Source organism: Condylura cristata, unplaced genomic scaffold, assembly GCF_000260355.1.
Source record: "Condylura cristata isolate star-nosed mole 26May11 unplaced genomic scaffold, ConCri1.0 scaffold00030, whole genome shotgun sequence".
Taxonomy (NCBI): domain Eukaryota; kingdom Metazoa; phylum Chordata; class Mammalia; order Eulipotyphla; family Talpidae; genus Condylura; species Condylura cristata.
Window position 1 is genome coordinate 13,803,689 of NW_004567131.1, and position 25,106 is coordinate 13,828,794.

Consider the following 25,106-nt stretch of genomic DNA (forward strand, 5'->3'; position numbering starts at 1 on the left):
CAAAAATTTCTAATTACATCAATACTATAAATGGTATTTCTAGGTTTTAAAATCTGGAGAAGTAAATGTGAGGGGAGTAGTTATATGTCTCTTTTTATTATAAACCCTTATCTACTATATTGTTAACCAGATTATTTATTAACATCATAAAAGTAAAAAAAAAAAATAAACAGCTAAAGGAAGGAAAGGAACAAAATGGCTAGACAAAGAGGCAGAAAATGTGACATCTTACTGAAGCAGATTTTTAATTCCTTAATTAAAAAACACTTACCCAATGGAAAAAGGCACAAAATGATGGAAAAATAAACTATTGTGTTATTTTTAAGTAAAAAAAATCTTTAAATAAAACAAAACAAAAAAAAATACTTACCCATTATTTTCTGTGGTAGTTTTATTCCTTTTCTCTTTTACCATCTCACCATTTTTCTTTTCTTTCTCTGTAATTTCTCCCTGATACACCTGGTCTCCTATAAGCCTGAAACACGAATAACAGCTATGTTAGCAGTTTACAGTTTCAAGATAATTCAAAGATGGATTTCATAGCTATGACAACCCTAGAAAACATATCTTCTTGGAGATATAAGAGGAATTTGTTCCAGACCAGGAGCCTTCAATTTCTCATTTCATCTAGGGTAATTTTTCAACAGGTCTCAATAGAAATATTCAAACTATGGGGCCTCTGATTCTCCAAGAGAGAATCAGAAGACACACTCAGATAAATCTTCATAAAGATTCATCAAGTCAGTCTTGTCCATACCTACTGTAAAACCATACAGCTGTTTGGCATATATCTACTTCTTATTAGTTCAGACCAAAGAATCATAGCCCATCGATCATATCGTTATAACACTTGCTACTCTCTGAAGTTATCTTGTTCATTGGTTTAGCCACTTATTTATTGTTTCTCCCACAGTAATTTCTGGAGCAGAGCAACACTGCCTTACTCCTAGACATATATCAAACACTTTCTAGAGTGCCTGACCCAGCACAGGCACTAGTGTGTTGGAGAGAAGAGAAAGAGGAAAAGAAGAAAAGGGGAGAAGGACTGATTGAAAGAAGACAGTGGAAAGAAGGAGCAAAAAGAGGGAGGGAGGGTGGGAGGAAGAAATGAGGGAGAAAAAAAGGAAGGCAGAGAGTCAACCTTCTTACGCCACTGCTGGGTTATAAATTCTCACCTCATCCCAGGCTCACCCTGGCCATCCCACACATAAATCTTCATCCAGAATCTATGCCCATATAAGTGTGCCACCTACATGGTGAAGTTGGTGATGAAAGCTCCAGCTGGAATCTGCATCTGAAACTCAGTCTCCTGGTCCTCAGATGCTCTGTTTAGCATTCTGCAGGAAACTGAAGTGAAGGCATAGCGAGAAATAATGGTAGACTTCACCGAGAACTCTGTCATCAAGGGCTTCGTTTTCTGTTGGAATTAAAGCACACAGCATTCTCAGTGGTGCAGGAGAGCATGAATCAACCATTTTAAGGTGTTGTGAGTTTTTCTTTCCATAAAATAGTTTTCTATTTGGGAGCCTTGGACATGTGGTTCCTTTCCACTTTGTTTGTCTCATTGATTTTTTGCCCATCACCAAACAACCATGGCTGAACAACCGGTTCCTGACATAAAGCAGATCTTCAAATCTAACTTTACCAAATGAAGAAAGGTAATATTTCCAATTTATCAAAAAAATATGCATTGTGATTATCATCACAATCCTGAACTCAAGGTATTTCAGGAAAGGGGACCCAGAAAAAAGAATGTTTATGTATTTATTTTTTGAGTAATATAATAGTTTATTTTTTATATCATTTTGTGCCCCTTTCCACTCAGCTATAACCCCTGTGGGCTTCCCATCACCAAATCACCTGTGTATCTTTATGTATTTTAAAGTAATCCCCAAAACCTCTAATAAGAGCAGTAATAGATGGTGAAAATTTAAAAGCTGATTAAAAGTACTCATTGGTTTTTTTTTTCCCTTGGACTTCAAAACAGCACTATATCTGATGACAGCTGGTAGCAGAAACTGAAGAAAGAAATTAGTAAGGAAAGCCACCACTAACAGACTGATTCTCTAATTCCAGGAAATATTTAAGATTAACATGCTACAGACATTTTATGGACAGAATGTTTGTACCTCCCCCTTTTAAATTCATGTGTTGAAGCCCTAACTGTCAGTGTGATGGCATCTGGAAGTCATATCTTTGAGAGATATTTAGAGTTAGATGAGGTCATGAGGGTGGTAGAAATAGTGCCCTTATAAGAGAAAACACCACAGAACTTGCTCTCCACTGAGAAAAGGCCACGCAATCAAGAAGGTGGCTGTTGAAAGCCAGTAGTAGAAAACTCACCAGAAAAATTAACTAGCCAGATCTTAAACTTGGACTCCCCAGCCTTCAAAATAGTGAGAAATTAAATATCTGATGTGTAAGCGCCCCCCCATTATGATATTTTGTTATGACAACCCCAAATGAGATAAGGTATTATCCCATTATTTCTTGGACAGACATATGAAGTAGGTGTTTCATTCCCGTCACATAGGTGAGAGAAAGCCAAGCTTAGCAAAGATATATATTGGTCCAAGCCAGCATTAGTGGAGATAAACATAATAAATTCACTTCCACTTGCTCCAAAGTTGACACTCACCACCATTATTTGTGGCTATCATGCAGCCCTTTTTGGATAAGCCTGTCTCATCTTTGCATACTCAAATCCCATCTTTAGTATGTATCTGGCTTGAAATAAATGCTGAATGGAACCAATTCTTTTGGTAGGATTCTGCTCTTCCCTACTGGGATTGTCTTACCTAATCAATGTTTATTTCACCCTTCATAACCTGTTTTTTTAATTCTTTATAGCAGTGAGCTAGCATTCAAAATAGGTACATGGCAAAGACTTAATGACGTCAAAGCACACTGCCCTTGTGATACAAAAGAGATCTTTTTTTATTTCTGCTTTAAATTTCATTTATTTTTTTAAATTTATTTTTACATTGTCTTCATTTTGTGCCTTTTTCATCTCAATTGTAGTCCCCATGGACTTCCCACCACCAATTCACCTGTGTGCCATCACCATAGTACTGAGCACCTGTCCACCCCATTTTTTTTAAAGATATATTTATTTATGCATACAGAGATGGGGTACAGGCCAGAGGGGCAGGGCAGTGAGAGGATTCACCAGAGACAGAGTCCCACCCCATTTTTTATCCCATTCCCCACATCACCCCTGTAAAATATCTCTGGTATATAGTTGTTCATTGTTTTTCATTTTTTCTTTATTACAATTGCTTTTCTTTTTTGTCCCCTGGTCACTTATGCTCTTGCTATGAGTGAAACCATCTGGTATATTTCTTTTTCTTTCTGGCTTATTTCACTAAGCGTGATCCCTTTCAGCTCCACCCATGTTGCAGTAAAAGGTATGAGTTTACCTTTTTTGATTGCCGAGTAATATTAATATTCCTCTGTGTGTGTGTGTGTGTGTGTGTGTGTGTTTAATCCAGTCATCTACTTTTGGTATTTGGGTTATTCCATGTCCTAAGGAGATCTTAAACCTACAAGAGAATGAGCTGCAAGCAGCATGAGACAAACACATGAGTGAGGCCAGAGAGTGGCTGCATGCTAGATAGAGTTCTAAGTGTGGAGTTGTGAGTCCAGTCTGACTCAAAAGGAAGAAAACAAGTGGGAACAATTTTAGGAAAACAGTTAAGGGAATGTGTCTGAGAAAATTGGAAAGTAATAAGCATGAAGAGTTCAGTGAGGTGATGATCAAGGACAAAGATATCTGAACATAGTAGAGAAATTTTCACCTACAAGAAGAAAAGAAGTTCTCCAATTTCATGTGAGAAGGAATTATTTCAAAGCAGTGACTCTGAAATTGTGATTCACAGGCCAGGAGTAGCTGTAGCATCTTGATTCTCTGTGTTAGCAAAGCAGAATCTCCAACTCCATCCCAAACTAACAATGTAAGTAATGCATGTTTTAACAAGCCCTCCGAGGGATTCTGATACTTGAGAAATATTATTTTTAAATAATATGACAATTGAGCCTCTTCACATGTTTCTTTATCTATCTACTAAGGTTTGAGTAAATCACTAAAAGTAGATCCATGTCTGAGGTCTAAGTTTTTAAGTCAAAGCCAGAAGTAAGGAATGAAATCTTGAGCATCAGGAAATTATTCTTGGATTCAGAAATAATCTTTATGAAAATCTAGTCTTCTTAGGACAAAATCTGTCTCTCTCCCCAGAAGTAATTTGGATTAAAAAAGGGATTCCAGATGGGGCTTAACCAAATGCTTCTGTTAAATGATCTCATTGAAAATATTTAACAAGTTTCAATTAAGACAATGAGGACTAGGCTGGGGGTAGTAATGATAATGATCTTAACAGCACAACAACCTACTGGGTTTGTGTTTTTAATTAAAATGCATATCTTATCTGTGTCAAAAAAAAGGAACCTTAAAGGGAATAAAACCATGAATTGTAATTAAATATTCTGCTTTGATTTCAGTTACTTCTGAAAATAGATTTTCTTTCTAAATGATTCTCTTAAACATCTTCTAACTCCAAATCTGAGCTGATGCAGACCAAATGGCCCAGGGTTGTATTTATGTGGCTTTATGAAAGTTCTAAAATATCACCATATACAATTCTAATATTTACAGATTCACTGAGAACTAAATAAGAATCAATACTAAATAAAAAGAAAGAAAAGCAAAGTCCCAGAACTCAGAAAATTCTAGTTATCACTCTGTTCTATTGCATTTAAATTTTAAACTAGTTTTTAAAAAAAAAAAATATTAGGTAACATGCACACATGGTAAAAGCTTCCAATTACAAAATGTAAAATGGAAAGATTCTCCCTCCCACGGCAGACACAATCTCCATTCTCCAGAGAGACTACTTAACAGCTTTGGTTATAAACATCCAAAACTCATACTGTATTAATTTGCCTTAATTTCACCCATTGACTCAGTGTGTCCAACCTTTTTCTGTATGTGTTCCAGTTATCTAATACTGAATAACAATTCACTCTAAATTCTCTTGCTCCTGGTAACAAAGGTGGGCAGGAATAATCCCAGTGAGAGATTCTTGAGTCTGCCAACCCCACCTCTTTCCTGAAAGTCTTCCTGAGGTAGCCTGGGATTTCCGCAGGAGTCACTATAAAAAGCCAGTAAAATGTAGAAAATATAGAACCCCAAAAATATACTAAATGTAATTCAATCTTGGTTGCTGATTCAAAAGCTCCCTGTGGAAAGGTATATGGAGCAAACCACAGGCACTCAGATTTGAAGATATAGAAACATGGATCATTTAGGAAGAAAATCTATTTTCATAAATAACAAAAATCAAAGCAAAATATTTAATGACAATTCATGGATTTATTTGCCTCAGGGTTACATTTTTGACACAAGATAACATACACATTTTAATTAAAAACACAGGTGCAAACATTCAAGACATAAGACAAGAAGCTAAATCCATTCCCCACTGCTCTCACATCCTGTAATTTCCTTAATTTCATCTTATCAACTATCACTTAACCTTTTTACATAAGAGTCTACTGAACCAACAGGAAAAAAAACTTTAGTTTACATCTTAGATAAACAAAGTGAATAGATCGAGTTGAATAGCATCCCAAGTAAGATTTAGCTTCTTCAGAGGAGGGTTGTTGCCCAATACTATTTCTAAAATAATTAAAAATTTTCTTTACTGGGTACACTTGAGACTATTTTTTAAGTCATGTTGATCTATTTTAAGAGATAATTATCAACTAAAATTGCATTCAACTTAAATGAGAAAACTAGAGGGCATCTGACAAAATATTAACTTACTTTGGTATAGTCTTTTGACGAATTAAGTTTATGAAAGTTCTAGAATTTTCCACAATATTACATGAAGCATATTTACAGGCTCAAGAGACAAGCTGAGAAAAGTTCCAAGAAACTATTTTAGTTTTACTGCTTCTGCCCAGTGACTCCGTTCCCATGGGCGCCTCTGCTGTTACTCACACTTCAGAGTCCTTGCATTCTGGTATTCTCAGTCCACAACTGATTTAAGCCACTGTGGGTTAATCCCACTCCCCACAAGCTACCCAGCTTATCCTTGCCCTTCCTGGGTTGTAAATCCATTGAGAGCAAGGATCAGACTTATTCCTACTATTTTTTTATTTTAAAGATTTACTTATTTGTGCATACAGAACTGGGGTACAGGCCAGAGGCTCAGGGGCGGTGAGAGGCTTCACCAGAGACAGAGTGGGGAACAGAACAGGCAGATCGATGAAGTACACTGCTGAGGGGAGCAGCGGGCAGGTCAGGAGAGGTCTGCCACACCATGTGGTCACCTCCAGGGCAGGCGGGAATTGAACTCATGTGGAAGTGGCTTTAGATTCTCAGTGCTGTGCTTTAACTGCTGCGCCACCAGGGAGGGCCTCCTACTATTTTTTAAAGCATAGAATGAAATTCAAAAAACACTTATGAAATTGAATTAAATGTTCTGAATCTTGGGCAATTAAGGAAACATATATATATCCAAGAAAGAAATTGTAATACATTAGCATTTATTAATCATTTCTATAGACTAAGTTTTGTGAAGAATTGGGAAGAAATACTACACATGATTCCTTTTCTAAGGAATTTATGATCACATTGGAAAAGAAATACAAACAATATAAAGTATCATAGGAAGATAGAGGGGATGTGTATATGTGGGTGTATGCATGTGTATTTATTTTACTTAATATCTATAAGAACTTTCAGAATTCCAAAGAAAGAAAGAGAAATCTGTGAGGTGTATAAAAAAAAAGAAGAGGTTTCAAAGTAGGTGTAGAATATGTATGTAATGAAAGAGAAGGAAAAGAATATCCTTAAAAACACAAAAGACACAGAAGTAGGAATGAGCCATAGCACATTCTTGAGACAAAAAATAGAGCAGTTTACTTAGAAAAGATAGTACGTTGTGGGAAATATTGCACAGGTGAAAACAGGCAGGAAATGGAAAACCCCTAAAAGCGAAGTGCAGAATTTGGAATGGCAGAGGTCCAAGAAAATGTACCATAGAAGGAAGGCTATAAAACAGTTGCTTCAATGTTCCCCAATGCACAGTTCTTAAAAATCCCATATGCTTCCCATATTTATACTGAATGAATTATTTCATTTGGGGATGTCAACTGGAAAATAAGGGACAAAAATCAAATCTTCCCGTGACATCATAATTTCTTCATTATTTTCCCTACAGAGGCTAAACAGATGGAAAAGCAATTTGAGGCAGGGAGTGTCTTAATTAGCTACTCGAGGGACCAAAGGTTTCTGTGTGACTCATGTGAGTCACTTAAAATCAAGCCACCCAGAGGGTGTCCTAAATTACCCAAGATGCCATCTGGAAATCCAACTGAGGAATGTTTGCCACGGCACTTGCCAGAACCCAGGCTTCTCACCAGAAGGTTAACCTTTTGTTGTTCTGGACTAACAATTCTTCATAATTGTTAGAAAAAAGAATTTTGGAGATGGCAGAACACCTTCAAAACCATCTAACTCACTCCCCCAACTTAATAAAAAGAAGATATTCAGCTGACTTGGAAAACAAAGATCTTACTAGACCTTAATCATTCCTCTTTTTTTTTTTTAAAAGAAACAATATTGGCCAAATTGTTATTCTAAGAAACAGAAGACCTCTAGAAAAAGCACCCACAGTGCTGAATTTACCACCTTGGGGAGACAGTTTTACCCTTCATAGACAAGGGGTGCTATCAGCTCTCTCAGCTCTCAACTGTCCATTCATGGTGTTAAATCCTATTTAGTAGTATTTTATGTGTTTGGAGAAAAGGATGAAATGCAGTTATCACTTTCGGGTAAGCAAAAACCCTACAGACCTCATATCCTAAAAAAAAAAAAGGTAACCAGGGCCCTCCCTGGTGGTGCAGTGGGTTAAAGCACAGCACTGAGAAGCTAAAGTCACTTCAGTACGAGTTCAAACCCCACCCGCTCCAGAGGTGACCCACATGGCACAACAGACCTCTCTGACCCGCTGGCTGCTCCCCTCAGCAGTGTACCTCATCAGTCTACCTCATCAGTCTGCCTGTTCTGCTCCCCACTCTGTCTCTGGTGAATCCTCTCACTGCCCTTGCACCTCTGGCCTGTACCCCAGTTCTGTATACATAAATAAAATAAATCTTTAAAAAAAATAGATAACCCGATGAGATCAGAGTTGGGGCTAGGAAGATAGACACATATATAACAAGTCCTAGTGCAGTAAGGACACTCACACCAAACAACCAGCTGTATTTTCTATATCCTTGAAGCTCTGACATTTACGACGTTGATCCTGGAGAAACAGCCCCTCCCAGAACTAGTTAATCCCTAGAGATAGAAAACAACTTGCCTGTAAGTACTCTTTCCACATATAATCAGCACTCACACACCCAGTACCTCCTTTATCACACACACAACACACCAAGCCAGTATCACCCCTGCCCTAAATCCCCACAAGATCACTGGATAACTAAGGACCACTCCTATAGTCCAGAACCTGCCAAAATTGTTCAGATTTTCTAATCTTAAACTTACTCAGAATATCTGACCTGACTCACCAGTTCCTTCAGGCAAAAACATCCATAAAAGCTCCAGGTCATGGTCTCCCCTCAGTCCCTTTGCCTCTTGTCTAATCCAGGTTTCCTGTGCAGCCTGCATGGCAATGCCTCGCCTCCTATCCATAGGGATCTGTGAATATCAACTTCTTCCTTCATGATCAGAACTGGTTCTACACGTCTCAACATACCTGCTTAAAACCAAATCCCAGTACAACCAACATGAGGAAGGTGGCCAGACATGACCCTTTCCATCAGGAGTTTAAGAAATGACACTGAAGGTCCTCCCTGGTGCACAACGGGTTAAAGAACAGCACTCTGAAGCTATCCACAGCCATTACAGCACCAGTTTGATCCCTGGCCAAGGAGCTGACCCACATGGTGCAGCAGACCTGCCCGCTGCTCCCCTCAGCAGTGTATCTCAGTAGATTGCCTGTTCCCCACTCAGTTTCTGGTAAATCCTCTCACCCCCCACACCTCTGGCCTGTACCCCAGTTCTTGTTGCATAAATAAATCTATCTTTTAAAAATTTTAAATAAAATAAATCACAGTGAATTGTTTTAAGAAAATCAGGTGCATATCTGCAAAGCAAGCATGGAGATTCATATACAAAGATACCCCTGCTTTTCAAAATATAAACCCTCCTGTTGTGCAGGAGATGCCTGAGAGCTTCATAAAAAGGGTATCTAATTAATTTAGAATGAACTCAGGCAAGTCCCTGTGGTACATGAACTGGCAGTGATAGGAGAGTACCAGCTGTTGCCACCCACATTCTACTCATTAATTAGAGAACATTCAGAGACCTTCACACTTTTGTGGTGTCGTAAGAAGATAAAATATAAGGAGGCTCCTAGGGTAGACTGAGGCTAATGAGGGAGGCAGGAGCCAGATTATAAAGGGTTGAATGTGTCCTTGGAGTTTGTCTCCAAGGAGAACTGCAAATTGAAGAATTTACAAATAGCAGTGACACATCAGGTCTACAGTTGGAAAGGTCATTCTGGTATCAACAGGATGGGTAAAGGTTCATGTTAAAAATATACCAGTAAGGGGCCCTCCCTGGTAGCACAACGGGTTAAAGCACTGCACTAAGAAGCTTAAGCCAATTCTGCATGAGTTCGATCCCCGCCTGCCCCGGGGGAGATCCACATGGTGTGGCAGACCTCTCCTGACCTGTCTGCTGCTCCCCTCAGCAGTGTACTTCATAGATCTGCCTGTTCTGCTCCCCACTCTGTCTCTGGTGAATCTCTCACTCTCTGCATCTCTGGCCTGTACCCCAGTTCTGTATGAATAAATAAATCTTTAAAATTTATATATATATATACCAGTAAGATTTAAAATTCTTAGTGCTCTATTAAGAAAATCTGAGTGATAACATACAGTCTAAGGCAAAGAAGATCTTTGTAACCAAGAATGGAAACTCAGAGGTGGTGAATAAAAATAAATGTAGCTAATACTTAGAAACTTTAAACATCTATATGGCACACACAACATAAATGAAGTTAATAGACACAAGACAGGTGTTTTTGTCTCTTTTGCTATCTCTGCCCACCTTTAGAATGTAGTCTACAAAGGAGAGGATCTTTTGTTTGCTTCATTTATTGCTATATTCTCAATGCCTAGAACAGTGCTTGGTAGTCAGTCATAAGCATTCAAAAAAATACTTGTTGAATGACTGAATATGTACACAGCTCTTGCTTATCCCTATTAAGGGATGATGAGTATTTTTTCAGAAGCCTGTTGTCCATCTGTATGTCACCTTTAGAGAAGTACTATTTAGCTCTTCTGCCTATATTTTGACTGGGTTATTTATTTTGTCATTGTTGAGAGAGAAACGAGTTTTCTATAGATCTTGGATACAAGACCCTTGAAGTTACATGGTGTGCAAATATTTTCTCCCATTCAACAGGATGTCTTTTCATTTTTTTTTTTTTAAAGATTTATTTATTTGTGCATACAGAACTGGGGTACAGGCCAGAGGCTCAGGGGCGGCGAGAGGCTTCACCAAAGACAGAGTGGGGAGCAGAACAGGCAGATCAACGAAGTACACTGCTGAGGGGAGCAGCGGGCGGGTCAGGAGAGGTCTGCCACGCCATGTGGTCACCTCCGGGGCAGGCGGGAATCGAACTCATGCAGAAGCGGCTTTAGATTCTCAGTGTTGTGCTTTAACCCGCTGAGCCACCAGGGAGGGCCTGTCTTTTCATTTTAATAATCACTATCCAGATGCTTTTTTGTTTGATATAGCTCCATTTGTTAATTTTTGCTTTGGCTTTCCTTGCCATTGTAGTCAAGGCCTCAAAGACAACCTTGAAACAAATGTCATGGAGTGGTTTGCCTTTGTTTTTTTCAACATTTTAAGGTTTCAGGTATTACATGCAAGTTTTTAATCCATTTTGAATTATTTTCTATTGGATAAAATAATAGTTTAGTTCAATTCTTTTGCACGTGGCTGCCCAGTTCTCCCAACACCATCTGTTGAAGGATTTCCCTTTCTCTGTTGTATCCTCTTGACTCCTTTGTCATTAACTGTCTATGTAAATGTAGGTTATTTTTGGCTCTTAATTCTATCCCATTAGTCTGTGTCTCTTTTTATTCCAATGCCATACTGTTTTGATTACCATAGCACCGTAGGATAGAATGTAGTCTGGGAACATGATTATTCTCTTCGTTAGAATCACTATTTGAGATCTTTTGTAGTTTCATATAAATTTCAGTAATGTTTGCTCTATTTCTATGAATATCATTGAATTGTATCTGTATAGTGCTTTGTGTGAGGTGATCATTTTACCAAAGTTAATATTTCCAATCCATGAGCAGAGAATCTCTTTCCATTTCATCATATTTTCTGCTATTTCCTTTAATAATGCCATAGTTTTCATTGCACAGGTCTTTCACTTCTTTGGTTACATTTATTCCTAAGCATTTAATTCTTTTTTCTTTAATTACAAGTGGGATTGCTATCTTGATTTGTTTTTCCTCTGGTTTGTTGTTTGCATATATGAATGCAACAGATTTTTGTATATTGATTTTGTAGGCTGCCACTTCACTATACTGACTTATTCTTTCTAGTTTTTCTTAGTGGAGTCTTACAAGGTTTTCTATATATGTCATCATATGGTCTGCAAAAAGTAATAATTTAAACTCCTCTTCTTTCCCAATTTGATTTCTTTCCCTTGCCTAATTGAGTGATATCCTGTTTCCTGCTGATAGCTATGAAGCTACAACTTACTTATCTTGACTCTATAATTTGTTTCATGTTTGTGTTCACACATGTCTGTCTAGGATTCTATGAACATAGAGAAAAATATGAAAAAATGAATTCAGGACTAACAAACCTGGGTATCAGGAAAGAATTAGGAGGACTGGGGGAGAGATGCAGGAAGAGGAAGTCAAGTCAAAAATGACAAAGATACCACATTCTGGACCAACAAAGAAGGGAATAACTGTAACATTGGTGATAATAAATGTAGAATTTATGCAAACAACAGCTAAGTGTCAGAAAAGCTTAGATATATGTCTTCTCCTTAAAGAACTGCTGGGAAATCCATACCCGAGAGCCTAGAGGTATGTCCCCATATTTTTATATCACTGCATGCACATTGGTGAACAAGATAGAGATAGTTTCAAATACGCTCTCAGGTTTCCTGAACACTGCCCAAGTTGTAGTCTGTTGACTTCTAATAGGCACTGAAGACCTTGCCTTATCACTTGATACTTCAATCTACAAAAGCAAAATCCTTAGTGGTGTAGCTGTTTACTTTATAACCAAGTCTTTTTTCCTTGTAAAAGAATATGATTTTTAAAAAGTTAAGGTTAATTTAGGGGTATGTGCGTGTGTGTTTAAGGCTTTTAAAACTTCATACTTTGTCCTTATCATCTTACCAAAGTTACCAGGTCTCTCTTCAGGGGAAAAAAAAAAAAAAAAAAACATTTAAGAAAGTCTTATTTAAAAATAAAGTCTTGGGCCCTCCCTGGTGGTGCAGTAGGTTGAAGCACAGCACTAGGAAGCTAAAGCCACTTCAGTATGAGTTTGATCCCCGCCCCAGAGGTGATCCACATGGTGCAGCAGACCTCTCCTGACCCGCCCACTGCTCCCCTCAACAGTGTACTTCGTAGATCTGCCTGTTCTGATCCCCACTCTATCTCTGGTGAATCCTCACATCACCTCCACACCTGTGGCTTGTACCCCAGTTCTGTATACATAAATAAATCAATCTTTTAAAAAATAGTCTTAAGGGCCTTCCCTATTAGTGCAGTGGGTTAAAGCACTGTACTAAGAAGCTTAAGCCAATTCTGCATGAGTTCGATCCCCACCTGCCCCGGAGGAGATCCATATGGCATGGCAGACCTCTCCTGACGTGCCCACTGCTCCCCTCAGCAGTGTACTTTGTCGATCTGCCTGTTCTGCTCCCCATCTGTTCCTGGTGAATCCTCTCACCCTCTGCATCTCTGGCCTATACACCAGTTCATATGAATGAATAAATAAATCTTTAAAAAATAGTCTTAATTTTTAAAGTGAGGCTGTTTTATGTTAGAATTCATCTATAAGCAAGTTGGTAGGCTTTGGAGTAATTTGCCAGCAAAGCTAGTGGCTGGTTCAAAATACATAGAGACTAGCCATGACACGGAATTTTCAAGATGAATCATTAATATACCTACCAGCCTTTGCAACAGCCTGACTTGTCTTGGAACCCTGAGCCCAACCTACAAAAAAAAAGAGAAGAAACATAAATTATTATTGTGGCATCACTCCTAAATAAGCGATATGAGGGCATTCAAAGCAATTCAACTCACAAACAGGCTACCCAACCCTAAGAACAGTTTTGACCTTTAATCCAGGCCAAGATTCTAATTCCCTCTTAACTCTCATTGACTACTTAAACCAGGCGGTCAGACTGCCTTGTCATCTTTCTGTTCCTAAATCTTGTTGAGGAGTTTGTCAGGAGTTCATTGAAACATCACATATTGCATCTGTTACTGTAAGAGACCATGTTCACTCTTATTCTGATAGGCTCATTATTCAATTCAAAGACCACGAAATTCTGGAAGCAAAACTGAACTTACCTTAGATTTTTTTTAATGTGTTTTTTCTTTCTGAAAGTTTTGCTATATTTTCCCACTTGTGGGAGCAAGGTGGGGGGTGAGCATGGACAGATGATAAAATTATCTTTTAAAAAATCATATTAATAATTAACCAGTCCCTAAGGATTCATTTAAAAGTCTTAACAATTTGTTGAACATTGTTTATGGCAAATCACTGTTTAAATACCAGAAGTGTTAACTGATAATAAATTGTCCTCTTTAGAGGGCAATTTGACAGTTTTGATGAAAAACTTGAAAAATATGACTAGACTTTCTATATCTTTCTTTAAGTGTACAAGTCAAAGATTTTTAATGTATTCACAGTTGTGTAACCATAACCACAATGAATTTAAAATATTCCAAAAAGGGGCCCTCCCTGGTGGTGCAGCAGGTTAAAGCACAACACTAAGAAGCTAAAGCCACTTCCGCATGAGTTCTATTCCCGCCTGCCCCGGAGGTGACCACATGGCGTGGCAGACCTCTCCAGACCCGCCCACTGCTCCCCTCAGCAGTGTACTTCATGGATCTAACTGTTTTGCTCCCCATTCTGTCTCTGGTGAATCCTCTCACCCTCCGCATCTCTGGCCTGTACCCCAGTTCTGTAAGAATAAATAAATCTTTAAAAAAAAATTCCAGGCCCTCCCTGGTGGTGCAGCAGGTTAAAGCACAACACTAAGAAGCTAAAGCCACTTCCGCAGGAGTTCTATTCCCGCCTGCCCCGGAGGTGACCACATGGCGTGGCAGATCTCTCCAGACCCGCCCGCTGCTCCCCTCAGCAGTGTACTTCAATCTATTTGCCTGCTCTACGAATCCTCTCACCCTCCGCATCTCTGGCCTGTACCCCAGTTCTGTATGAATAAATAAATAAATCTTTAAAAAAAAAAAAATTCCAAAAGGTACCCTGTACCCCTTGATTTTTACCTCAAAGTCCCTACCTCTCCCAGGGAGCTAGCCAACCACAAATCTACTTTGTCTCTATGAATGTGTCCCTTCTGGGCATTTCACATAAATGGAATCATTTAATGTATAGTCTTTTATTTCTGAATTGTCTCACTTAGCATAATGTTTTTAAGGTTCATCCATGTTGTATCATATGTTCATACTTAATTTTTTTTAAGTATTGTTTCGATAGACCATGTTTTTATTTATGCATTCACCAGCTGATGGCTCCTTGCTATTACTTTCATGTGGAACTTGTATGAACATTCATATGCAAGTCTTTGTGTTGGACATATGTTTTCATTTCCCTCAAGTAGATAGAAACTTAGATGAATTGCTGAGTTGTATGGTGAACTTAACTTATCATGACCTGCTAAACTGTTTTCTAAAGTGGTTTCAATATTTCTCATTCCCACCAGTATGATGTCTTTTAATTTAGAAATTCTACTTACAGAAAGGTCTCCTACAGGGAAGAAAATCAGTCAAAAAATAGATGTACAGGAAATTCTGTGTGAATTTTAAAATAATTGTTAATAATCAGAAATCACCTAAACTACCCTTTTAATGTGTTTCAGTTAAATATATTAAGATCTGTTGATTAATTAGAATACAGCCATTGAAAATAATGATGTGGGGCCCTCCCTGGTGGCACAATGGGTTAAAGCACAGCACTATGAAGCAATCTGCAGCTGATGTGCCAGGGAGCTGACCCACATGGTGTGGCAGACCTCTCCTAACATGCCCGCTACTCCACTCAGTAGTGTATTTCAGTCAGTCTGCCTGTTCTGTTTCCCACTCTGTTTCTGGTGAATCCTCTCACCCCCCCACACCTCTGGCCTGTACCCCAGTTCTGTATGTATCAATACAGAAATCTTTAAAAAAGAGAGAATAATGATGTGGGTCTATATTTATTGACATCAATAACTATTCATTTTACTGGTCTTGGGTGTTGTTTACCAAATATATCTCTAGCCCTCTGCCATGAGAATTGTACTTCTGTCACCTTTGTGGGAAGGGAAAGTCATATGACTGGTGTTGGCCAATAAGAAATAGCCATACATGTAAGTAACACCTGTCACTTCTGGCCAAATATTAAATTGCAAATGTAAAATCCTATATACGTGTCCCTTCTCTCAAGCACAGTAGTTAACACAGTAGGTTTGAGATGCTGCCTCCTTGAGTTCAAGTTCTCAAATGACCACACTATGCATAGTTGTCCCATAGCTAATACAAAATGTACAAGTTATCTGAGCAAGACTTGAGATTTAGGGGTTGTTTGTTACCACAGCATAACCCAGCCTACCCTAGCTGATGCACTCATGACACAGGTATAAGTGATGAATCAGATGTCAAAAACTATACTTCATATTTTTGTTAAGTTTAAGTACGCCAGTATGTGCACAGAAGTGGTTGTTACCAAAGAGAGTTGAATTCTATCTTAACATTTTTCTATTTTAACCCTGTTTTTGACAAAATGGCACATATTGTTTCCATAATAGAAAAACAGTGTCCAGATCTAAAAACAACTATTTCTACTTGAAAAATGAAAATTATAAAAAATATATTTTGATCCTTTCTCTTTCCCTGATTCCTCCAAAATACATATATTATGATAAATTACCATTATAGGCCATTATCAAGATGCTTGTCCTATAAAACACAAAACAGAAAGAAATAGCATAGAATTGAGGTTGATGTCCACCCTGACTCCAAATGGGACCCAAACACTGACCATGATGATAGCAGTTTCTATTTCTAAAATGAGATGAGATCTACAAACACTGTCCAGGAGGCCATACTAGCATCCTGGGAAGGTTCTTGCCAGCTCTATAGGTTCACCTCAGGCCTTTCCCTTCCTGACATTGTGGGTATTTGCAGAAAGCTAGCCTAGCCCCTCAAAGGTATTCAGTTCTCTGGTTGACCTTAAGTATTTCTCAGCTCCCTCCTTTATAAAGTGGGTTTCCCAAGAAAATAAACAAACTTTAAGGAGAACAAGAAATGTTGGCTTTCATTTTTGAGATGACTAGCTGACATCTCAGGAGACTACTCTGGCTACACTTCAATCCAAGTTTAAACTCAGACTGAACCATAATCAAAACTTGCCAGTACACAGAGGTTCCCATGCCAGCTAGCTGGCAGTGGAAGTAACACTAGTTTCATCAACATTGTGTTTAGTTAGGAATTCCTGATTCCTTTTATTGTCTCAAGGTTTTCCCACTGCCTTGAAAGAACTGGGAATGGGTTTAGGTGACTGGCTTGAGTTTAGGTAATTGGTAAAAGTCAAGGACTACCTTGAAAGTAACTGCAGAGTTTCACCAACCTGCTCAGGACCTCTAATCACTGATGGAAGAGATACCTCAAATAAGATTCTTTGTTCCTACAGAGCTAAGCTTGTTTCTCCAGCATCAAAAGAGAAGATGGGGCCCTCCCTGGTGGTGCAACGGGTTAAAGTACAGCACTATGAAGCTATAGGCAGCCACTGCAGCATGAGTTTGATCCCTACTAGGGATCAAACATAGAGCAGCAGATGTCTCCAGACCCACCTGCTGCTCCCCTCAGCAGTGTATTTGAATCTATTTGCCTGCTCTACTCCCATTCCATCTCTCGTGGATCCTCTCGCCCCCCACACCTCTGGCCTATATCCCAGTTCATATGTGCATAAATAAATAGATCTTTTAAAAAGAGAGAGAGAGAGACGTCTGGACCATAGTATTTCTTGAGAAATGAAAGATACAATCCCTGCATCCAGGCCCATGTTACCTAAATTGAAAGAAACAGACCGACAACAATTTAATATACAGGGAATTTTTATAGGTTATAAAGGAATGAGGGAAAAGAAGCATTCATGCTGTTCTTGAGACCATGAGTGACTTTATGATGGAGGTATGACTGGAACTAGTTGTGTGAGATGGTTGTTGGCATGGAATGAAAAGGAAGGAACAATTTTAAGGGGATCAGATTCAATATAGAGAAATAGCTGAGAAATAGCTGCATAAATCTACCATTCCCTCTTTAACATGTGTGAGCCAAGCACCAAGAGATCAGAGGATAAGAGAAGCTTTCCTTTGCACAAAGAATGTGACAATAACAGTCTGGACTGTGGAGTCTTCTCCATCTACCCCAATACCAGTTAGTCCAACTATTGATAAAAAAAGTAATTCACAAATGTTCATAACTGAAATAATAAGATTTATATATTTTCACCAGGATCTATCACAGCATCAGATCATGAGAGAAAAGGAAGATAAATATCCTTAGAGCATTCCAAAAAATCCATAAATACCAGACAGTATCATTTTTTTTTTTTTAAGATTTATTCATTTGTACAGAACTGGGGTACAGGCCAGAGATGAGGAGGGTGAGAGGATTCACCAGAGACAGGGAGTAGAACAGGCAGGTCAACAAAGTACACTGCTGAGGGAGCAGCGGGTGGATCAGGAGAGGTCTGCCATGCCATGTGGTCACCTCCAGGCCGGGGATCAAACTCACACTGAAGCAGCTGTGGCCAGCTTACAGTGCTGCACTTTGACCTATTGTGCCACCAGGGAGGGTCCCAGACATTATCACTTATATACAGAATAACAAAAGTTCAGATAAAACCAAACCAATAACCAATACTAGAAATTTGATTGTAGAATTGAGGTTACTGGATGTAAAAGAGGAGATCAGAGTCAGGAAGGTAACAATGATCTAAGGGTGGGGGAGGCTTTGGTGATGGGAGTGGTACCATAGACCTGAAGGTATCTCCTCTAGAGTTTCTCCTGTAACTCTAAATCATATGCAGTGCTGTAATGTGATATCGCTCAGTTTTTCAAAAAAAGCCCATAAATGGAAAAGATGATGTGAAGAGAAGGGAAATCTGTTCCAAATGGTAAAAGGGATTGTGCAGATGCAAAACATGTACTCTCTTTTGGATACTTTTATGTCCCAGGTTGACTAAAAGAAAGACATAAAATCAGTGTCCATGCCTTCTGCTCTTCACCTTGAGCTCTAGGTCTGTGGTTCTAGGTCCTCTAACAAATCCAAATGCCACCCCATTTTGACTTATCATGGGTTGCAAGAGGGCTGTGTGTATGGAATTGTCTACCAGTTGCTCCCCGCTTCCTAAGTTTGTTCTGAAATCCTGAAACTAAAACTCTGGAACATGAGTGTCGACTACCTCATAGATCTGTTATGGCACATGAAACCAAACCAAGACTAAAGACTGGAGATGACAGTTACCACCTGCACTGAGAATAGTTGGTCCAGGAAGATCCCCATTTGGATAGTTCTATGTCATCCACATAAATGTTTTCTTCCTTTGGAATAATGTTGTTCTAGATTTTGTACTTATTGACCAGTTGTGGGGGACAATAACCTCAATAATGGCAGAAATCTCACTTGTGGTTTAAACTTCCAAATAAGGGCCTCCCTGGTGGTTCAAGGGGTTAAGACGTGGCACTGTGAGTCTATCCACAGCCACTGCAGCACAGGTTCAATCCCAGGTCAGGGAGCTGACCCACATGGCACAGCAGACCTCTCCTGTCTCACCCACAGTGTATTTCAGTAGATCTGCCTGTTCTGCTCCCCACTCTGTCTCTGGGGATTCCTCTCACCCCCTGCACCTCTAGCCTACACCTCAGTTCTTGAATGCATAAACAAATAAATCTTAAAAACAAAATCCAAATAATTTCCAGGGGCTTAAAAAAACAAAAAAGGCACTGGCTTTAGGCAAGATGAGTACTTCCCATCTGTTTCTTTTCTTCATCTGAGAAAAACGGGAAATGAACCTGGGCTGTGAGAAAACAATAAGGTAGTTCGGGATACCCCTGGCCCCCCAAAAGCTTATGTTTTTATCGTGTGGTCCCATCCTTCTAAAGAAACTACTGCACAGAGCTTGCTAGATTTCCAGCTGGAATTCTAACAGAGCGTTAGGCAAGACTGCTCCAAGTCTGAGTCTCAGGGCTTTGGGGAGAGCACCAGTTAAGAATGCAAAGCCCTTTACAACTTATCACCCATCTATCAGACCTCCCCACCCTTTCTCTCCCCCTCTACAAAGAAATAAGCTATGACTAGGAATGAGCAAATCTCTGGAACTATCCCATGTTCCTCCTTCCCTTTCAGCTTTCCATGGTTCACATAAGGGAGACATACTGGGCGATCTGGAGCTCACAAAACCTTTTATTGGCTTTAGTTTTTCGAGAGTTAAAAATGGAGAGTTGTCTCATTGTCTGTGTTTTCCCAAATGCAGAGATTTGGTTCTCCATGTGATAGTATTTTAAAAAGTAAAACTCTAGAAATTCTCCATTTAGGGATTAGGAATGTACCACTTTCATCAAGGTGATACACAAGCAGTTACTGAACATTTTCTATGTTCTACCACTAAAAATCACATTTAAACAAAACACAGTAAATTGTAAATGTGAAAGAGGCTTGGTGTTTGAAGGTGCCCTCGAGACACCCAGCACTGGATTAGATCCAGATGTGCACATCAGAGTGTGGACACACCCCCTCTCTAGGTGTACTGGGTGACTCTCCTGGAAAGTAAGCCCATTGAGAGCTTCCTTGTAAAGGGAGAGTGAGACTTAACAAGGGGTACCTCAATCAAAAAGATAGCGAAATTACCTGAAGGCTTACTGTCTGTAAGTGCTTTGACTGAATTAGATTATTTAATCTTCACAAACAATCATAAGAAGAAAAATGGATTTACTACCTATAATAAAATATTCTATTATTTTTTTAGAAGCCAAAAATAGAAGCTTTGGGATCCATCACCTGAATAGTTACCACAGGTAATATGCGTGGTGTTTGCCAGTTTGCCCAAGTAAGCATTTGTTGAGATTTGTTTTCATCTTAAATAAATGTCCACTTTAGTACCTAATTTTGTAATCACAACTTGATTATTTTCTTCAGCAGGTGCTTTAAATTGTAAATTTTATCTTCTTTTCATAGCCTAGATCCACCACTGTGCATGAAATATGAACAGCTCTAGCTTGCAGATTGAGACAAGTGAAATTAGGTTACTTGCCCAAATACACACAGCCAGTTAATGGTGGGGCCTGCATTTGAAACCATAGCATTTTTCCAGGAGGATGTATCACAGTCTGGCAACTCTTGGAGTACTCCTCATCATAAAGGTTAACATTTCTTATTATTTTTTCTTAGAATCCTAGCAAACTCTCTGAGACACTATGGACACTAAAATTTTTTTGATGGCTATTATCATTTTATAAATTTACATTTTCTTTTATAATAATAGGAGCATGATTATTCTCACTTGAGGAAATATTAGCTTGTAACTTATAAAACATACGTTCTGGAACAGGCTGATTTTAGACAGTAATTTATAAATTGATAGTTATTTCCTAAAAGAGTCTCTTCACATAGTAATATTCTAGTGTATCAGAATCAAATAATATTCTACCTGTATCAGAATCATCTGGGCCCCTCCCAACCCTATTGGATCTCTTGATGGGGGTGGAACTCGAGAATCTAAAAGTTGAAGGAGTTCCCTGCATGTCTATTTTCACAGGGAAGCTGGAAAACCACTGCTTATAGATAGACTCTCTATAAGATTGATATTGCCTTCAGAAAAGGGGTGGAGGTAGGGTAGGAAAGAGCTTGATTCTAAGGTGTCACTCATAATATTTCCTATTAAAAATGAAACTTAAAAAAAAAGAAATGATAATACATGGGGATTGCAGAGATGGAAAAAGGCACAAAATGATGTAAAAATAAACTTATTATTTGGCCCTCCCTGGTGGCGCAGCGGGTTGGAGCACAGCGCTGAGAAGCTGAAGCCACTTCCGCATGAGTTAGATCCCCGCCTGCCCCGGAGGTGACCACATGGCACGGCAGACCTCTCCTGGCCCACCCGCTCCTCCCCTCAGCAGTGTACTTCATCAGTCGGCCTGTTCTGCTCCCCACTGTCTCTGGTGAGGCCTCTCACTGCCCCTGAGCCTCTGGCCTGTACCCCAGTTCTGTATGCACAAATAAATAAATCTTTGAAAAATAAATAAATAAATAAACTTATTATATATATATTTTTTAAATTGGCATATTTTGGCCCCTAATTTGAACATAATGTAAAGTTATGTGCCATGGATAAATTAAGGAGAAAAATAAGCTGTACTTCCTTGTCAAAAAAATCAATAAGTAAATAAATAAATAAAATAAGTGATAAATAAAAATCGCAATGCAAAATAAAAGGCAAGCTTAGGTGCAGTAAAAGGCATATACTTATATGCATTTAAAATTAAACATTTCCATATTATTTTGAAGACTATAATTATTGAGAATAAAGGACAAGGCCCTCCCTAAGTGGCACAACAGGTTAGGATGTAGCACTACAAGCTAGCCAGAGCCATTTCAGTGTGAGTTCGATCCCTGGCCCCAGAGATGATCCACATGGTATAACATACCACACCTGACCTGCTGACTGCTCCCCTCAGCAGTGTACTTCGACGATCTGCCTGTTCTGCTCCCTGCTCTGTCTCTGGTGAATCCTCTCACCACCCCTGCACCTGTGGCCTGTACCCCAGTTTTGTATGCATAAATAAATAAATCTTTTTTAAAAATAAAGACTAAAGGATGAAATATATTGCCAGGTACTAGTCTAAGCTTTAAGCATTTTAATTTTCTTAAACTTTAAAAATGCTTTCAATTAAATAATCTCATTATCCCCATCCTAGAGATGGGTAAGGAGAGGCTCTTAGACTTTAGGCAGCTTTCCAGTTAATGCAGAGCCAGGAATCTGGTTCTGTAGTCACACAAACACACAATTTTAAAAATAGAATAGGGAAAAAGGTAAAATTGCAAAGCTTTACAGAACTTGATGTGTTGGAGTTTGTTCTGATTAAGTCATTTTCAAGATGAATAAATAGTGCCACAGTTGAAGACAGCATGAAATCACTAATTTGGGTCAAGCACATGTTATTTCCATACAGAAAGCTTTAGAGTATTAAGCCTATTTGGATTTGCAGATGTTGGAGCTTTAATCCCGCCTCTTAATTCATAAAGGAAATCTTTGTTTCAGTTCTTCCCACACCCATCTCTTTCCACTTACCCCTCTCCCAAAGTTTCAAGATCTTTACTCTAAATTCCTTCCCTCAGCACTTCCACTGCCCAAGCCTAACAGCAAGAGCCAGCATTAAGTGCCCACACTGTTCCAGTCACTGTAGGCATGTTAATACACCTTTCCCATAACCCTGTTATATATAGCCCACATTTAACAGAATTGGAAACTGAGGAGTTACTCACCCAGTGTCACAAAGCTGTTAAATGACCAAACCAGGAATCAAGCCCAAGCAACCTGGTACTAAGTCTATGCCTTTAACCATTAACCAAAGAGTCTACCAAGTATTGAGTGCCCACTCTGTATGGGTATTTTCCACAAACTAGGAGCTGAAGCATTACCAGTGTGCTTAACAATGTGCCCAAGCAGAAAAGAAGGTACCTGGAGATGAAGCAGCCTGTCCAGGTCACACAACTATAAATGACAAAGGAAAGACAGCCTTTCTCTCAGTATCTAAAGCCTGCACTTTGCTCCACTGCACCTTGGATTTTCCTGGAATGTTCACAGGTTATTCCTCCTTACAGACCTACAATGTCAGGACCATGTACCCCATTTAAAAATTAGTACATCCAAGAGGCAGTAGTCAGCCAAAGAGTGCAATGTGACATTTAGGCAAATCCAGATCTGCTATTCAAAGCAGGGTGTGGGAAAGGGGAGAAAAAGTATACCTACTTGTCATCTCTCCCCATTCTGAGAAACCAAGCTTTAAATTAAGCAATTTAAATATTGTGTAAGAAGCATGAAGACATGTAAATATAAACTTTACTGGGGAATTACCACTTCTCTGTGTAAGGGCTTCATGTTGATAGTTTGTGAACCTTATTTATATTTTCCAAAGAGCTTTTCTCTTCATCAGATTTTTCATTTTTGCAAGGTTTTAGTCACCTGTGCTTAAGCCATTTAAAACACAAACCCTACTTACCCCCAAAATACAAATACACTCCTTCCAAGAGATATATACACCCCCATGTCCACTGTAACGTTATTTACAATAGGCATGGATAAAGATGTGGCATATGCACAATGGCATACTACCCAGCTGTTAAATAGAAAACAGATGGAATTCTGCTATTTGCAACAAGGATGGACCTAGAAGGTATGGTGCTTACTGAAATAAGTCAGATGGGAAAAGTCAAACATGTGATTTTACTCACGTGTGGTATTTAAAAAAAAAAAAAAGCAAATGAATAAACTAAGTAAAACAAACATAAACTTTTAGACCAGAAAACCAAATTAGTGGTTAAAAGAAGGGAACGGGGCAGGGTGTGGGTGGGTAAATAGGATCCTAGGGTTTAATTGCATGCTGCAAGACAGAATGGGACTTTTAGTGGTGAACTTGATGTAGTATATACACATGCCGACTTTCCATGACGCACACGTGAAACTTACAATGTGATTTGAATTGAAAACAAAACAAACAGACACAAATTCTGGTACAGAATTAATTAAGAGAAATCAAATCGTTTGGTTTAGGGTCCTTCACACCATTGACAAGACCCTAATGCGAAAGTCAGGCTGTCCCAGTTCTGGAGTGGGAAAGTCAGAGTTTGGGGGAGAGTTTGGAAATTTTCTCAGATTGTCTTTGCTCTCGAAACTACTGGGAACAAGAGTAACAACACTCCACCTCACAGGAGCGTCTTAAAGAACCTTGCCATTAATTTGGGGTTCTAGCTCGGCATTGAACAAAAATACCCTAACAGAACTCTACACAGACAACAGGAGCCAAGAGGAAGATTTGATGCTGCAGAACTTTGAAATGCCAGCACAATTCTGGCAGCAACATCACTAAACCGATTCACAAGGTATCAAGAGACGGGAAGCTCCCGAGCAGACGGTTGGCCAAAGGAGACGCGGTGATGCCTCCTTCTCTCGTTTCCAGGACCGCTTCAAAGAGGCCTTTCCAGTAGCCGCCGGCCCCAAGGAGGGATGGGAAGGGACCGCAGCGCGCACCAGAGCCCTCCTCGGGTCCCCACTTCTCTCCTCAGACGTCCACTTACTTGCTCTGAAGAGCCATCCCAGCCCCGCGCTTCTTCCAGCGACCCAGCGCAGAGCTGCAGCCCCAAGCACAGCCCCAGCAGCAGGAGCATGGCGGGGCGAGGCGCGGAGGCCGGAGCTGCGACGCGCGCAGGGACTGTGCTCGGGACTCCGCGGCGGTTTGCGCGCGCACGGATGGCGCCGGGGCTCCCAGGCAGAAGCTCTCCTTCAGCCTCCCCGAGCCCCCGCTCCAGGCCATCTCAGGCGCCCCGCCCCGGCACCGCCCCGCGCCGCCACGGGTTCAAGCCGGGTCCCATGGCCCCAGGGAGGAGGTTTGTGCTGGCAGGCTCGCAGCTTGTCCTCCCACCGGTCGCTCCCAACTCTGGCTCTCAGTGCTCGCCCCGACTCTCTGCCCTTACTTTCTTGGGCAGCTTCTTCTGAGCGTGTGACCTTTCTCTAAGGACCAGACTATTTTGTCTGAGCTTCCTAT

The 25,106-nt window shown here is 39.7% G+C and overlaps 1 protein-coding gene across 1 annotated transcript in view; it reads right to left on the reverse strand.

Annotated features, from left to right (window-relative positions):
* ITIH5 (inter-alpha-trypsin inhibitor heavy chain family, member 5) overlaps positions 1-24,831 on the reverse strand; it is a 78,693-nt gene extending 53,862 nt beyond the window's left edge. Inside the window, exons 1-4 of the mRNA XM_004691097.2 lie at positions 24,640-24,831; positions 13,228-13,272; positions 1,254-1,417; positions 371-475 (exon numbers count right to left, since the gene is read on the reverse strand). Of these exons, the coding sequence (XP_004691154.1) occupies positions 371-475; positions 1,254-1,417; positions 13,228-13,272; positions 24,640-24,729 (404 nt within the window). The 5' untranslated portion in view covers positions 24,730-24,831. The remainder of the gene's footprint in view (positions 1-370; positions 476-1,253; positions 1,418-13,227; positions 13,273-24,639) is intronic.
* Between the last annotated feature and the right edge of the window lie 275 nt (positions 24,832-25,106).